Genomic DNA, 15,731 nt, shown 5'->3' with positions numbered 1-15,731 from the left:
ACCAAATTCACCAAATACCGGGGCACTGGCTATGTTGTAGTATCTGGTGAACGTGCTTTAGTCGCACACACAGTTGAAGTTGATGCTGAATTGAAAGGCCTCTATGCAAATGTGAACTCCTGGTGAACTAGAAAGGTTCAGGGTTCAGGGTTCACCAAATATCTTTCTATGTATGGCCAATGCTCAAACGTTCTCGGTCAGAAAGAGAAGAAGCCAACCCCTATTCTTTGTCTGGGTTGTTCACTTCTAGGATGAAGAAACAAAACAAAACAATATTAAAACAGTTTTCTGTTACCAACAGATTTAATAGTATTAAACTGATGCTCCGACCAGTTTCATTCAAAAGTCGGACAATATTTTGACAAATACTGTAGTACCGTGAATCACCATGGTAGACTCCCTTTAGTTATGCCCTATCAGGCTCCGGCCATGTCAATCTCAGAGATACCAAAGCCATTGTCCTACTGTAGCACTGCTACACATAAGAACATGAAACTGACGTTTCACGAATTCATCTCTTTTAGTTTCTTCGCAGGGACAAACGAAACCACAGAACGATAGGAAGTGCTTAAACATGAAATGAGCGGTATAGATTTTGTTTTGCGTCACATATTCATTTTGGACCTATCATCAAGATTTTTTTTACTGAGATACGAATTCATGATTCACTCACTTTGTCAGTAACAGATATCTCGGTTACATCTCTGTCACCACTTTCTCGACGGCAGAGACGAGCCAGATCAAGAACATTATGAACAGATGAATCACAAGAAGAAGAAAACCGGCAGAGATATCCCAAACCTCCAAACATTTTTTTTTATATACTACCTCACTTACTTATTGCTGCTACAATATCTCTGGTAAATTTATTTTCTCAGTTTTTTATAAACTGGAGAAGGGTTTGCTGTGTCTATCCTGAGTCCTGACAAATGACAAACCTCTGACATACTATTGATATTGCATACTGATGATGTTTCAGGTCTTCAGGATGTCGTAAAATGTCGATGGCCGATTTCTTCTCTTCAGGCAGAGCTCCTGAAAGCAGGGGAAAATAAGGTCACGTTTTTAATTCATGATGAGGGTCCAGAAGGAGACAAACACAGCACAAAAGACTTGGTGAAAATAATGCTGGCACTCATAATGGTGATGATGCCAAATTTATAATATTTCATAAATTACTATTTCTTCCCTAACATTTTTATTTGCCTTGGCATATTTTCCCGTTAAAAATCACTCAAAGTAATTTGCAGCTTAAGTGAACTTATGCCGTGATATAAATAAATGCCGGTAAACAACATAGTGGTGTAAATAAAGTCTCCCCGATGCCTAATGCTAACGGATCAAAATTGCTGAATGTTCAGAGATTCACTCGGGTTCATACAGAATGCAGCCTTAAAAAGCACATGGACTCCTATTAAATATGAGCACATTCTCAATTGGCAAACCACAAATACAGAACCTTTATGATGAATGCAAACAGTACCTCTACTGCCAAAGCCACCCTCAATAAGCTAGCCTCGCCCCACGGACGGCCTATCAGTTGCAAGCCGATAGGAAGGCCTTGCTTGTCATGACCAACCTGGGTACCGGACAGGAGTAGCAGAACATATTAGCAATTAATATTACCTGCATGTTTTTGAGCTATATTGTAACACAATCCTGAATGTTTCCTATAATTGTTACTAACTACTCCCTCTGTAAAGAAATATAAGAGCGTTTAGATTACTACTTTAGTGATCTAAACACTCTTATATTTGTTTACGAAGGGAGTAGAAGATACAATTAATACTCGTCATGAGTTGTGACACCACTTACAGGAACACTAATGGCAGGCAAGCCAAGAAGGTTCCCGGCAAAAATGAATTGCATCAGCTTGGCTGCAATAAAGAGATTGAATCAGGAACAGAAAAGGTGTAATTGATCTCTGTAGAACAAAGTACCAACAATTGTACTTGGCAGGTTGGCGTCAAAACAGGCATTAATATAGCTTGCTTAGCAAACTGCTAAACTCATATAAACTATGCAAACAACTCGTGCACTTCCATATTGCATAGCTACTTTATACTATTGGATTCCAAATAGGAAGGAAATGCCCCCTGTATCTCTCATTCCAACAAGGTTCTAAATAGCTTGTGATATTCTGTTATAGCTTTGTGCGTTCCCACCGCAAAAGCATGATATCCATGATCTAAATAAGGAAATAGCTAGTGGTAGCTCAGCCATATCTTTTAAGTATCTTCGCCGCTAAGGCGTGAAAACCGCGTTTAAAACTTCAATCTCCCCTACAAATTTCACATGTAGAGCTTCATTATTTTATTTTTCTTATTACAAACTTCTTTCTCAAGACAAGCCGATGACAGCAGTTGTTGTGTCAACAAAGAAAGTAAGAATTGTTTCACATCAACATTTCAGCAGGTTTTATCCAAGATGTTAGCATGGTTCAAAGTTGAGTTTGAGATAAGATGCAGATCCACATGTTCAAAAGCTAATGAAAATGCACAACATAATATAGTGAAGAATCTACCTGATACAACATAATCAGACTCTCCTTTCAGAGCACTTGGTGGTATTTTTGGCGCGGTCATGCTGGAAAAAACAGCACATCTCCTTAGTTGTTATATCCACAGATAATACATATGATAAGCACGAGTACACCATAATTTCTTGAAAACTGGTGCAAACAGGTAAAATTAGGTATGCAGCATTCTTGGGAGCATACATAAACAGAGTTATGTCAGCCGCTCCATGTAATCCCAAATGTCAATTAGTATTGCCAATTTGGTAATTTACATTTAAGTCAGAAAACAACATGCTTGTGTAGCCCTATATACCCTGAAACTATTAGAAAAATATGTGTCGCCTAGAACTATAACCATCTACTGGCAGCTAGAAAGCAGAACTTTCCTCATGCATTAGCCTCTTTGACTAGACAAAAACAAGTACGAATGAGGAAGCATGCATACACACCATTAGCAGAAACGAGTACGATGATATAAAACATCTATGGACAGACTGTAATAAACTTCAAAATCTTTTACCCGGTTGTAGGGGTTGCTATGACGTCAACCTTCTTGAAAGCTTCCATGTGATAGTACATTATCCTTCTCCTATAAAAGCCATAGATACCGTAAGCACACAACTGCCAGAACATCTGATGTGGGAGAAAGAAATACACACTTGGCAGTTCATAGTTCAGATTTCAGACTTGATTGTATTTGTCACACAACAACTATGTGGCATGTGATTTATAGTAACACCTCAATTTCCATGATTTGTGCAACAGCCAGCACATCTAGGAAATTTCAGTAACTCAGTCTGTGACAAACTAGGAGTCTAGTCAAAACCACCACAGATTTTAAGAAAATAGCAGCGCTTTCTGGTAGCAGATAATGATGAAACAGGAGCTGCACAACTTTCTATAATTATTGAATTATTATAACTTGGTATAAATGTCCACACAATTTCTACACTATAAGTATGCACCATCACCTGGCGTTAGGTATGCTCTGTAATGCAAGTCCTATTTGTTTACTTATCTCTAATCCCCTATTTGTTTGCAAACTATAATGCTAAAGAAAGAACTCCTAAATAGAATATGACATATATGTAGGATGTCATATTATAACAATCAGAATTGAATTTTCATATTTAATAATAACTAGGGTTGTTACTAGAAATAACTGATATTATCGAATCAATCTAAATAAGATGCTTGTGGAAACCTGTGGGATCATAAGAATAGACATGTTTCCTTTCTTATTAGCTTGATTGGTCATCTTTCCGTGTTAACTGAAACAATCTTACAATCTAAATAGGTTTTACTTTATCTTTCCTATCTACAATCACATTCAAGGTTGTTCCCATAACCAAATAAAACTGCAGAACGAAAAAACCTACTTCATATGAATGAATTGTTGTAATGGAAACATAAATTCGTCAGCTACATTTATACTCATATTCACCTCAGACATTGAGAAGCAACATAATCTGCTGAAGTGAATGACTTGAAAAGTGCCAAACTTGCTCGAGTATCTAAGGTCATTTCAGTTCGCTTCCTGGAAGATAGTAGCATTGTGAGATCGATAATACAACATTGTAAAGAGTAGCTAAAAAGAATTAATTCCAGTCTCTCGGGGACCAGCAATTTCAAGTTCTATCTCGTCTTGAAAGGAAAAAAAATTATATAACTCATGCTGAGAGCAATATTGATAATCTGATGGTGATATTTGTGTGAATACATATAGATAGATAGATAGGTACCCTGCTTGGTAATGAGCATTCATGTCGGAGAATGCTTCTGAGCCAATAGAGACAAGATGGGCTGTACGCATCTCCTCAAGCTCTGGTAAGATTATCTCTTCTATCTTGAAAAATATTAAACAATACTTTTCAGCTGAGATGTCAAAAAACAATAGAACATGCATCTATAGTAGATACCACGCTAACAGAAAAGGCATCTCGCCATAATCATTTAGCAGCTGGGAAAAAATAAGCTTAACTAATACTGCTTGTTGAATAGCTAGAAGCTCCAAATGATGCTCATCGATAATCAGTTACATCTTACAGGAGTTGTCAAGATGGACATTTTTCTAATTATTAACACTTAATCGTTTTGACGTAACCATCAACAGAACTATGGTCGCAGTTATTGGAGAGCACAGAGGCATACACCTTACACATGGAAAATCTGATTAACGATCAATTTCTTTCATCTAAAGAAGAGATTGTACATTCAAAGTTGCGAGACCTAGATAGGTGTGACAACAAGATGTGTTTGCGATATAAATGGCTATACCTGACATCCAAAGGTGCTGCATAGGAGGTTAAGTGCATCTTCACATGTATTTGAGACCTCATTATCAGGGACATCATGAAACCACTGCAGAAGCCAATTTTATCTAAGAAAAGGCACATGTGTACAAAAATAATATTTCACGTGAAAATTTGTACCTCTGTATATTTTCCCACTTTCACTGATTGCAGGATCTTGCTATTCTCGGAGGACACCAAGTTAGGAACACACAGCGGGGACTGTACAGAGGAAAAGGGAAAGAGATGCAGAAGCTATGATGCTGATAGGATGCAATAAGGCCAGCTTTAGATCATAGGTTATGACCCATCGTGGGTAATAATGGAGAAGATTAACATGTGACTGTTACTGTATTGTCATTACCGTACTGTTTGGAGTCTAAAATTTAACATTTCATTTTAGAAAAACAATCACAATGTTTTTTTCCTACAATTCAGTAATGACTGACATCCATACTGTTTCCAATTTAAGAATTAAAAAAACTGACTAGTATAGTGCAATGACGTAGAAGTGATACTAAAGATATTTTAGGGGTTTTTTAACAGACATTCAATGCTTCTGGTATTTACCAGATGGGAAGTGCTAAAAGAAGAAATATCTTACAGGTCTCAGAGTAAGTTTGTCCATAGGTCTAGAGCCTGCTAGTGCAGAATACCTGAAATGCCGTAAGACATGGTGTAAGACTGTAAGTAGTAAATACATAACTTACAAGCAGAGGGTATTGACTGTTCAGTGTTCATAAATGACAAGTATTCAGTTGTACCTACCCAACCAGATAGTCAGATATATAACTTATATCATTAAGGGAAATAAGAGAGTTGACAAACTTCCAACTTTAACAAAGATAGCTAAACAGACTCATGCAACCTCACGGTCTCATCTAGCAAGCCAAAATGCTTACAATAGCACAGAATCCTCCACTGATGATGTAAGAGGTGAAGCAACTTCAACTGTCCCAGCATCACAAACGACCCTGTAAATAAGATATAAAATTATGCGTACTCACAATCTATTATATTATTATGAAAACAAAAGGCAACCAAGCCATATTGGGTCGTAATTACTATCTTGCTAGGTTTAGTTGTAATAGCTGTTCGGAATCCACAAAGCATCTTGACCGACGGTCAGAATTTTTGAACATGTCCTTCAGTTTATTCGAGACTTGAGCAAAACTCAGATTGGAGAAGAATATGGTCCCTGGGTTCCCTTTATTGGAACTATGTTCCTTCTTATTTTTGTTTCGAATTGATGGCGCTCTTTATATTTGTAAATTAAATTTAAACCAAAATCCTGAACAGGGTACCAGTAAATCTGGTAACCGGTGTTTCCCTGGTTTAAGAACATATGGAGTGTTAAAGAAAGGCTACGCGCGCTTGCTTAAATGGCTTAAAAAGGTTATCCTAATCCAAGTAAATTATGAAGCCCAAAAGAAATGTAACCGTAAAATCACAGAACTACAGGTATTTTGCAGACTATTCAAAACCATGGATTTATGCATCTATTGCACATAGCTAGCAAGAAGCTTTCGCATAGCAAAACCCCATATTTAAAGTTGAACCGTCACATGCAACAATGTTGATCAACACATTGCAACCCGTACACCCTTGCTGAAACCTACATTACAGGTAGGTACTAGGCCAAGAGGCTGACAGGTGGGCCAGTTACAGTCCAGACTTAAAACTGGAGCCTTGTGACAGTTTACAAGAGTATTTGTAGTTTCACAAAGTTTACTCTATGTTATAAACTGGAGTTGGTGAGGCGCGGCCCATCTCCCATCTTTGTTTATCACCTTGTTAAAAGTCTCTTAAAAAACAAATTAACTAACTGAAAGACATGAATCTCCCCCACAAACTGACTTAACGAAAATGGAGCATCACAGGAATAAGAGTGCAGAGGCGTGAACCGAGTGACACTGGCCTATGTGGGACTCGGATGAGCGTGAAGGCATAGCTGAGGTGCGGAGCAGCCTTAGATGGTGACAGTGACAGTGACTTGATTGGATATATACTTTTATCTGTAGCAAAGCAAATGCAGGAACTTCTCTTAGTTACCCAGTCATATCTGTGCGCCCGAATGTTGTCTTCAAACCAACAATGCCACATAGGGAGGATGGTATTCGAACTGAGCCTATAAGAAAGAAAAGGTCCCAATTAGAGACTAGTACTGAAAAGAATGTAGTGTCAATGAGTGTCACAGCTTTATATGTACAAACCTCCGCCGTCTGTTCCAATCGCTCCTGAGCATAACCCTGATGAGACAAGTGCAGCTGGACCAGATGAAGAACCACCAGTATATCTATCGATTGAATGTGGATTTCTTACTGTCCTGCAATAAATAATTAGGAAAATGTGAAGATGAAGTGACAAACATCAGAAAATAAGTAGGCTAGATAAACAATATAGGATGACTTCAAATTGCAAATTCATTTTCCATTTCCTTTTCATAATGTGATGATTTCTGATGATACTGCTAGAACATAATGTTTGTAGCATCTGAGAGTTCTGATTCGCTGTCAAGCTTTGCAATTACTCAACTGAGTTTGCTTCTAGGAAATAGCTCACAAATATGTTCCCCTTTTCAATTGCAAGACTTTAAGCAAGGTAAAAGAATGATCTAGATGTTGTTAGACATTCATGTTTGCAGCGTGTCAAAAAAAAAGGAGTGCAAAATGTTAACCAGGTAACACTCAAGTTACACCAGGTCAACATAGATGAGAACATGATAAATTTTAACACCATCAATAAAACCCATGTGTCCCTAGACTGTAGACTCCATGTAAGTAAGCATTTCGGACAGAATTAGCAGCCACTCAATTATTAACCATACCCATAGTTTGTATCGTTTCCAGTGACCCCAAGGCCTAGCTCGTGCATATTTGCTTTCCCAATAAAGATCACTCCACATTTCTGTAAACGAGAAACACAGACAACGTCTTTCTCCACAGGGCGGATTTCGTCAAAAAATGTGGTGGCACCTGAATTCAAATAGAGGAACATAATATAAAATTTACATCTCGGACACGGTAAAAAAATGGCTACTAGAGTCGAGTGAACTAACTCTTTGATGGATATGGGAGGCAGTCAATGTCATCCTTAACGGCGGAAAAGATCCCGTCCAGAACGGAAATTGGACTTCCTCGGCACAAGAAGCAACACATATCAAGAAAATAGGATAGAGGTAAATGGACTTCCACCTGATGTCTTTGTTTTAACAATCATGATGAACTAAAGCAGCAAGGTTGGGTTGGGTGTAGACCTTGCTCAAATCTCTTTGTAGAAGCATCGGCTTGCTTCCTCAGGTCGTTGGCGTTAAAATGGATCAGCATTGGCATTGGAGGCTTCTTATTGTTCCACTCCTCCACGCCCGCTATGATAAGCTCTGCAACCTACGCAGCGGTCAAGGTTTAACACCACAGATGCAAGGAGAGCAAGCAGCGTTGTTCTGTACATTCCAGTGAGCTACTCACAGCTAACGGCGTCGTGATCCCAAACCGGTACGCATACGCAAAGTCACGGATCTTCCAGTAGAGGAAGGGATTTTTCTCGTCGGCCGATGTGAAACGCCCCGACGGGTCATACGGGGCGAGGCAACTCAGTGCTTCCTCAACTCTGTCTACAGGTCCCTGTCTTCCCCCATAAGAGAAAATAGCCATAAGTATTGTGACATAACGTATAATAACAACCCACAATGCAATAAATATCGATATAGAAGCATGATGCAAAATGGACGTATCACGCCCCTCCACCGCCATGGAGGCCATGGACCATAGGGGAAACCCTTCTCCCATCTAGGGGGAGGTCAAGGAAGATGAAGAAGGAGGGGGGCTCTCTCCCCCTCTCTCCCGGTGGCACCGGAACGCCGCCGGGGCCATCATCGTGCCGGCGATTTGCACCAACAATTTCGCCGCCATCGTCACCAAATCTCTCGCCCTCTATGCAGCAGTGTAACCTATCTTTTACCCACTGTAATCTCTACTTAAACATGGTGTTCAACGCTATATATTATTTCCCAATGATGTATGGATATCCTATGATGTTTGAGTAGATCCATTTTGTCCTATGGGTTGATTGATGGTCGTGATTGGTTTGAGTTGCATGTTTTATTATTGGTGTTGTCCTATGGTGCTCTTCGTGTCGCACAAGCATGAGGGATCCCCTCTGTAGGGTTTGCAATATGTTCATGGTTTGCTTATTGTCTACGTTCTCTAAGTGATAGAAACACAAACATGGATAAGTGGGTTATGGCATATGGGAATAAAGAGGACTTGATACCTTATAATGCTATTGTTGGGTTTTAGCTTAATGCTCTTTAGTAGTTGCGGATGCTTGCTAGAGTTCCAATCATAAGTGCATATGATCCAAGAAGAGAAATACGTTAGCTTATGTCTCTCCCTCATATAAAATTGCAATAATGATTACCAGTCTAGTTATCGATTGCCTAGGGACAAATAACTTTCTTGTGACAAAAAGCTCTCTACTAAAACTAACTTAGTTGTTTCTTTATCTAATCAGCCTCTAGCTTTTATTTACGTTTTCTTTATTATCTTGCAAACCTATCAAACAACACCTACAAAGTACTTCTAGCTTCATATTTGTTCTAGGTAAAGCGAACGTTAAGTGCATGTAGAGTTGTATCGGTGGTCGATAGAACTTGAAGGAATAAAAATCCTACCTTTAGCCCCTCATTGGGTTCGACACTCTTATTTATCGAGAAAGGCTACAACTGATCCCCTATACTTGTGGGTTATCAAGACCTTTTCCTGGCGCCATTGCCGGGAGCAATAGCGTGGGGTGAATATTCTCGTGTGTCTAGGATGAAGGCTTCACACCTTCCCTTTTCATATAAATTTAATGATAATCAAACCTTGGCGTCTTATGCTAATGGTATTTATGATTACTATGATGTGGAACGAATAGAAGAATTCATTGCTTAAGGGTGCTTATGAAATCGAATCTTTGTTTGAAAAATATTAAGCTTTTGATGATGATGTTTATAGGCCTGGAAATTTTGCTATACTTAAATATTGCTATGAGAATTATGAATACAATGCCGATATTGATGCATTTATTGAGAAAGTCTCCGCTGTCCAAGGAGAGACTAATATTTTGCAGGAATCTATGGAAGAAGAAATTGATGAAACTGTGAGCTCATTAGATGAAAAAGATGACGAGGAGAGCGAAGAATAAAAGGAGGAAGAGCGGATTGATCACCCGTTCCCACCTTCTAATGAGGGAAACTCTTCAACTCATACATTGTTTAATTTTCCTTCATGCTTACCGAAGGATAATTGCTATGATTCGTTTGAAATATCCCTTTTTGCTGAACTTGATGCTAGCTATGCTTGTGGCCATGATGACAATATGAATTATGCTTATGGAGATGAACTTGCTATAGGTCCTTATGTTAAGAATAAAATTGTTTCTATTGCACCCACGCATGATAGTCCTATTATCTTTTTGAATTCTCCCAACTACACTATATCGGAGAAGTTTGCGCTTATTAAGGACTATATTGATGGGTTGCGTTCTAATATTGCACATGATGATTTTGATAAATATAATATGCATGTGCTTGCTGCTTCTACTTGCAATTATTATGAAAGAGGAACTACATCTCCACCTCTCTATGTTTCCAATACGATAAAATTGCAAGAAACTATTAATACTATGCATTGGCCTTTACTTTGTGTGCATGAATTGTACTTTTATGACATGCCGATGCATAGGAAGAGAGTTAGACTTCGTCATTACATGATGTATGTTACTTTGTGCCCACTACTAAACTACAAATCATTGTTAATTAAATTTGGCTTTGATATACCTTGGGATCCGGGTGGATCCATAACTTGAGCACTATATGCCTAGCTTAATGGATTTAAAGAAAGTGTTGCCAGGGAGACAACCCAGGAGTTTTAGAGAGTCATTTATTTCTGTTGAGTGATTTTATAAAGTTTAGAAACAAAAAAATAAAGAGGGGAACCTAAAACATTTTCAAAAAGAAAAGTGAAAGTGAGAGAGACGAGCATTGTTAAAGTGGGAGCATGCCTTGAACTTTGTTCATGCCCATGGAAACTTTGTGAATCTTAATTACAGAAACTTTTCAACAGAAATATTTATCCCCTTTTATAAATCCATTGTATTCTAAAAATGATGTGCCAAGATTTGCCTTTAGGATGATTAGATTTCTTGTTTGGTTTGCGTGGTGCAAAAATAGAAACTTTGGTTGTAGTGCGTGTTTTTACATTTTTGACTCGAAAGTTAAACGCTTCTAAAACTTCTTGAACAGTAGTTCTATACAAAAAAATTGTCCTAATTTTTCAGAATATTTGGATTTACATAAGTATGGTAGATGTTCAGATTGCTACAGACTGTCATGTTTAAGACAGATTCTGTTTTTGATGCATTGTTTTGCTAGTTTTAATGAAACTATTGATTTTATCGGTGGTATAAGACATAGAGAAGTTATAATATAGTAGCTACACGCGAAAACAAAATATGAATGGGTTTGGAATAGTACTTAAAGTGGTGATTTGTTTTATTATACTAACGGATCTCACGAGGGTTTTGTTAAGTTTTGTGTGATTGAAGTTTTCAAGTTTTGGGTGATATCACGATGAGGAATAAGGAGTGGCAACAGCTTGAGCTTGGGGATGCCCGAGGCACCCCAAGTTAATATTCAAGGACTCCCAAGCAACTAAGCTCGGGGATGCCCCGGAAGGCATCCCCTCTTTCTTCTAACGACCATCGGTAATTTTATTTGGAGCTATATCTTTATTCGTCACATGATATGCGTAAATCTTCGAGCGTTGTGTGCTTTGTATTTTTCTTTTAATAAATGCACGATGCTGGTATGAGATAGTCCTTGTTTGATTTATAGAATGCTCTTTGCACTTCACTTATATCTTTTGAGTATGGATTTATAGAACGCTTCATGTGCTTCACTTATATCATTTGAAGTTTGGATTGCCTGTAGAATGCTCTTTCGCGCCACTTATATTTGTTAGAGCATGGGCATATCTTTTGTAGAAAGAATTAAACTCTCATGCTTCACTTATATCTATTTAGAGAGTCATCAGGAATTGGTCATTCACATGGTTAGTCATAAATCTTACATAAAACTTGTAGATCACTTAATATGATATGTTCGATTCCTTGCAATAGTTTTGCAATATAAAGATGCTGATATTAGAGTCATGCTAGTGAGTAATTGTGGATTGGTAAGAATACTTGTGTTAAATTTTGTGATTCCAGTAGCATGCACGTATGGTGAACCATTATGTAACGAAGTCGGAGCATGATTTATTTTTTGATTGTCTACCTTATGAGTGGAGGTCGGCGAAGAGCGATGGTCTTTTCCTACCAATCTATCCCCCTAGGAGCATGCGCGTAGTACATTGTTTCGATAGCTAATAGACTTTTGCAATAAGTATGTGAGTTCATTATGACTAATGTTGAGTCCATGGATTATACACACTCTCACCCTTGCACCATTGCTAGCCTCTATAGTACCGCGCAACTTTCGTCGGTGCAATAAACCCACCATATACCTTCCTCAAAACAGCCACCATACCTACCTATTATGGCATTTCCATAGCCATTCCGAGATATATTGCCATGCAACTTCCATCATCATCATATACATGACTTGAGCATTCATTGTCATATTGCTTTGCATGACTGAAAGATAGCTAGCATGATATTTTCATGGCTTGTCCGTTTTTTGATATCTTTGCTATGCTAGATTATTGCACATCCCAGTATGATACATCTCCATTGTATCTACTTTTCCAAATACTTTTGCCCTTGTTTTGGACTCTAACTTGCATGATTTGAATGGAACTAACCCGGACTGACGCTGTTTTCAACAGAACTCCCATGGTGTTATTTTTGTGCAGAAATAAAATTCTCGGAATGACCTGAAAATCCACGGAGCAACTTTTCAGAATTAATAAAAAATATTGGCGAAAGAATCAACGCCAGGGGGCCCACACCCTGTCCACGAGGGTGGGGGGCGCGCCCCCTCCACTGGGCGCGCCCTCCTGCCTCGTGGGCCCCCTGGACGTCCACCGACCTCAACTCCAACTCCATATATTTGCTTTCACGGAGAAAAAAATCAAAGAGAAAGTTTCATCACATTTTACGATACGGAGCCGCTGCCAAGCCCTAATCTCTCTCGGAAGGGCTGATCTAGAGTCCGTTCGGGGCTCCGGAGAGGGGGATTCGTCACCGTCATCATCATCAACCATCCTCCATCACCAATTTCATGATGCTCACCGCCGTGCGTGAGTAATTCCATCGTAGGCTTGCTGGACGGTGATGGGTTGGATGAGATTTACCATGTAATCAAGTTAGTTTTGTTAGGGTTTGATCCCTAGTATCCACTATGTTCTGAGATTGATGTTGCTATGACTTTGCTATGCTTAATGCTTGTCACTAGGGCTCGAGTGCCATGATTTCAGATCTGAACCTATTATGTTTTCATGAATATATATGAGTTCTTGATCCTATCTTGCAAGTCTATAGTCACCTATTATGTGTTATGATCCGACAACCCCGAAGGGACAATAATCGGGATACTTCTCGGTGATGACCGTAGTTTGAGGAGTTCATGTATTCACTATGTGTTAATGCTTTGGTCCGGTACTCTATTAAAAGGAGGCCTTAATATCCCTTAGTTTCCATTAGGACCCCGCTGCCACGGGAGGGTAGGACAAAAGATGTCATGCAAGTTCTTTTCCATAAGCATGTATGACTATATTCGGAATACATGCCTACATTACATAGATGAACTGGAGCTAGTTCTGTGTCACCCTATGTTATAACTATTACATGAGGAATCGCATCCGACATAATTATCCATCACTAATCCAATGCCTACGAGCTTTTCACATATTGTGCTTTGCTTATTTACTTTATCGTTGCTACTGTTACAATTACTACAAAACTGCTATTGTTACTTTTCCCACCGTTACCGTTACTCCCATACTACTTTGCTATTAAATACTTTGCTGCAGATACTAAGTTATCCAGGTGTGGTTGAATTGACAACTCAACTGCTAATACTTGAGAATATTCTTTGGCTCCCCTTGTGTTGAATCAATAAATTTGGGTTGAATGCTCTACCCTCGAAAACTGTTGCGATCCCCTATACTTGTGGGTTATCAAGACTATTTTCTGGCACCGTTGCCGGGGAGCATAGCTCTATTCTTTGAGTCACTTGGGATTTATATCTGCTGATCACTATGAGGAACTTGAAAGACGAAAGAACTAAGATTTATCCCTCAACTACGAGGGGTGGTAAGGAACTGCCATCTAGCTCTGCACTTGATTCTCCTGCTGTTATGAGTAAGCTTGCGATACCTAAACCTGCTTCTGCTATGAATTCTGATATGTCGCGTGTTATTGATGATGCCACTTCTGCTATGCATGATACTTATGATGAAACTACTTCTATGCTTGATACTACTGTGCCATTAGGTGAATTTCTTGATGAACAACTTGCTAGGGTTAGAGAGAATGAAATTATTGAAACTGATATTATTGAGGATAGTGATGATGAAGGATCTCCCCCTAAGTATGAATTGCCTGTTGTTCCTGAGGGTTATGTTATGGATGAAGAAACTACTAGAGATATTCTTGCTTGCAATGATAGATCTAATCTTAAGAAGTTATTAGCTAAACTGAAATAGAAATCTCTAAATGCTAGAATGAAATATGACCCTGCTTTTGCTACTTCACCTATCTTCGTTACTGATAAGGATTATGAATTCTCTGTTGATCCTGAGATAATTACCTTCGTTGAATCTGATCCTTTTTATGGCTATGAATCTAAAACTATTGTGGCACATCTTACTAAGTTAAATGATATAGCCACCCTGTTCACGAATGATGAGAAATCTCGCTACTACTATATCCTTAAGATATTTCCGTTCTCATTAAAGGGTGATGCTAAAAATTGGTTTAATTCTCTTGATCCTGGTTGTGTGCGTAGTCCCCAGGATATGATTTATTACTTCTCTGCTAAATATTTCCCCGCTCATAAGAAGCAAGCTACTTTAAGGGAAATATATAATTTTGTGCAAATTGAAGAAGAGAGTCTCCCACAAGCTTGGGGGAGGCTTCTCCGATTACTTAATGCTTTGCCTGATCATCCTCTTAAGAAAAATGAAATACTTGATATCTTTTATAATGGACTAATCGATGCTTCCAAGGACAACTTGGATAGTTGTGCTGGTTGTGTTTTCAGGGAAAGAACAGTCGATCAAGCTGAATTGCTATTGAATAATATGTTGACTAATGAAAATAATTGGACTCTTTCTGAGCCAATTCCTGAGCCAATTGAGCCAACTCCTAAACCAACTCCGAAGAAGAGAGGTGTTCTATTTCTCAGTCCTGAAGATATGCAAGAGGCAAAGAAATCTATAAAAGAAAAAGGTATTAAAGCTGAAGATGTTAAGAATTTACCTCCTGTTGAAGAAATACATGGTCTTAATATACCACCTATCGAAGAAACACATGGTCTTGATAACCCAACACAGGTAGTAAAGGTAAATTCTCTCTATAGATATGATAAAGTTGAAATCCCGTCTACTAAGTTTGCTAGCCAATGCTTGGATGAATCTAATGACTTTATGGCTAGACAAGAAAATTTCAATGCTTATGTTGGTAGAGAATTAAAGAGTAATGCTTACATGATTGGACGCTTGAGTGATTATATGGCTAGAGTTAAAGGTGAACTTAAACTCATTAGTAAATATGCTTCCATGGTTACCACTCAAGCAAAACAAGTACTTAAAGCTCAAAGTGATTTGCTCGATGAATTAAATAATAAACATGATTTTGCTGTTAGAGTGGCTACTAGAACGGGTAAAATGACTCAGGAACCATTGTATCCTGAAGGCCACCCTAAGAGAATTGAGCAA

General features: G+C 38.5%; 1 protein-coding gene across 1 annotated transcript; it reads right to left on the bottom strand.

Moving 5' to 3' along the window:
* Positions 1–975: 975 nt before the first annotated feature.
* On the bottom strand, positions 976–8,462 carry LOC123055502 (fatty acid amide hydrolase). The gene is made up of 17 exons (XM_044479500.1): positions 8,277–8,462; positions 8,066–8,195; positions 7,868–7,945; positions 7,637–7,784; positions 7,023–7,135; positions 6,862–6,937; positions 5,712–5,783; positions 5,414–5,465; positions 4,951–5,031; positions 4,796–4,879; positions 4,261–4,364; positions 3,963–4,055; positions 3,039–3,107; positions 2,525–2,586; positions 1,816–1,877; positions 1,484–1,579; positions 976–1,035 (listed from the first exon to the last, which is right to left on the bottom strand). Exons 1-17 carry the CDS (start codon positions 8,460–8,462, stop codon positions 976–978), a joined length of 1,566 nt encoding a protein of 521 aa, XP_044335435.1.
* Between the last annotated feature and the right edge of the window lie 7,269 nt (positions 8,463–15,731).

The sequence above is a fragment of the Triticum aestivum genome, chromosome 2D (genome assembly GCF_018294505.1).
Source record: "Triticum aestivum cultivar Chinese Spring chromosome 2D, IWGSC CS RefSeq v2.1, whole genome shotgun sequence".
NCBI lineage: Eukaryota > Viridiplantae > Streptophyta > Magnoliopsida > Poales > Poaceae > Triticum > Triticum aestivum.
Note: the sequence above shows the minus strand (reverse complement) of the source record. Positions and strands in the feature narration are given on the sequence as shown.

Coding starts and splice junctions, on each gene's coding strand:
- LOC123055502 (XM_044479500.1), bottom strand. CDS start 8,462: ATGGCTATTTTCTCTTATGGGGGAAGACAGGGACCTGTAGACAGAGTT. Junction 7,946..8,065: donor TACAAAGAGATTTGAGCAAG/GTCTACACCCAA, acceptor TCTTGTGCCGAG/GAAGTCCAATTTCCGTTCTG. Junction 1,878..2,524: donor GTCTGATTATGTTGTATCAG/GTAGATTCTTCA, acceptor TCTTTATTGCAG/CCAAGCTGATGCAATTCATT.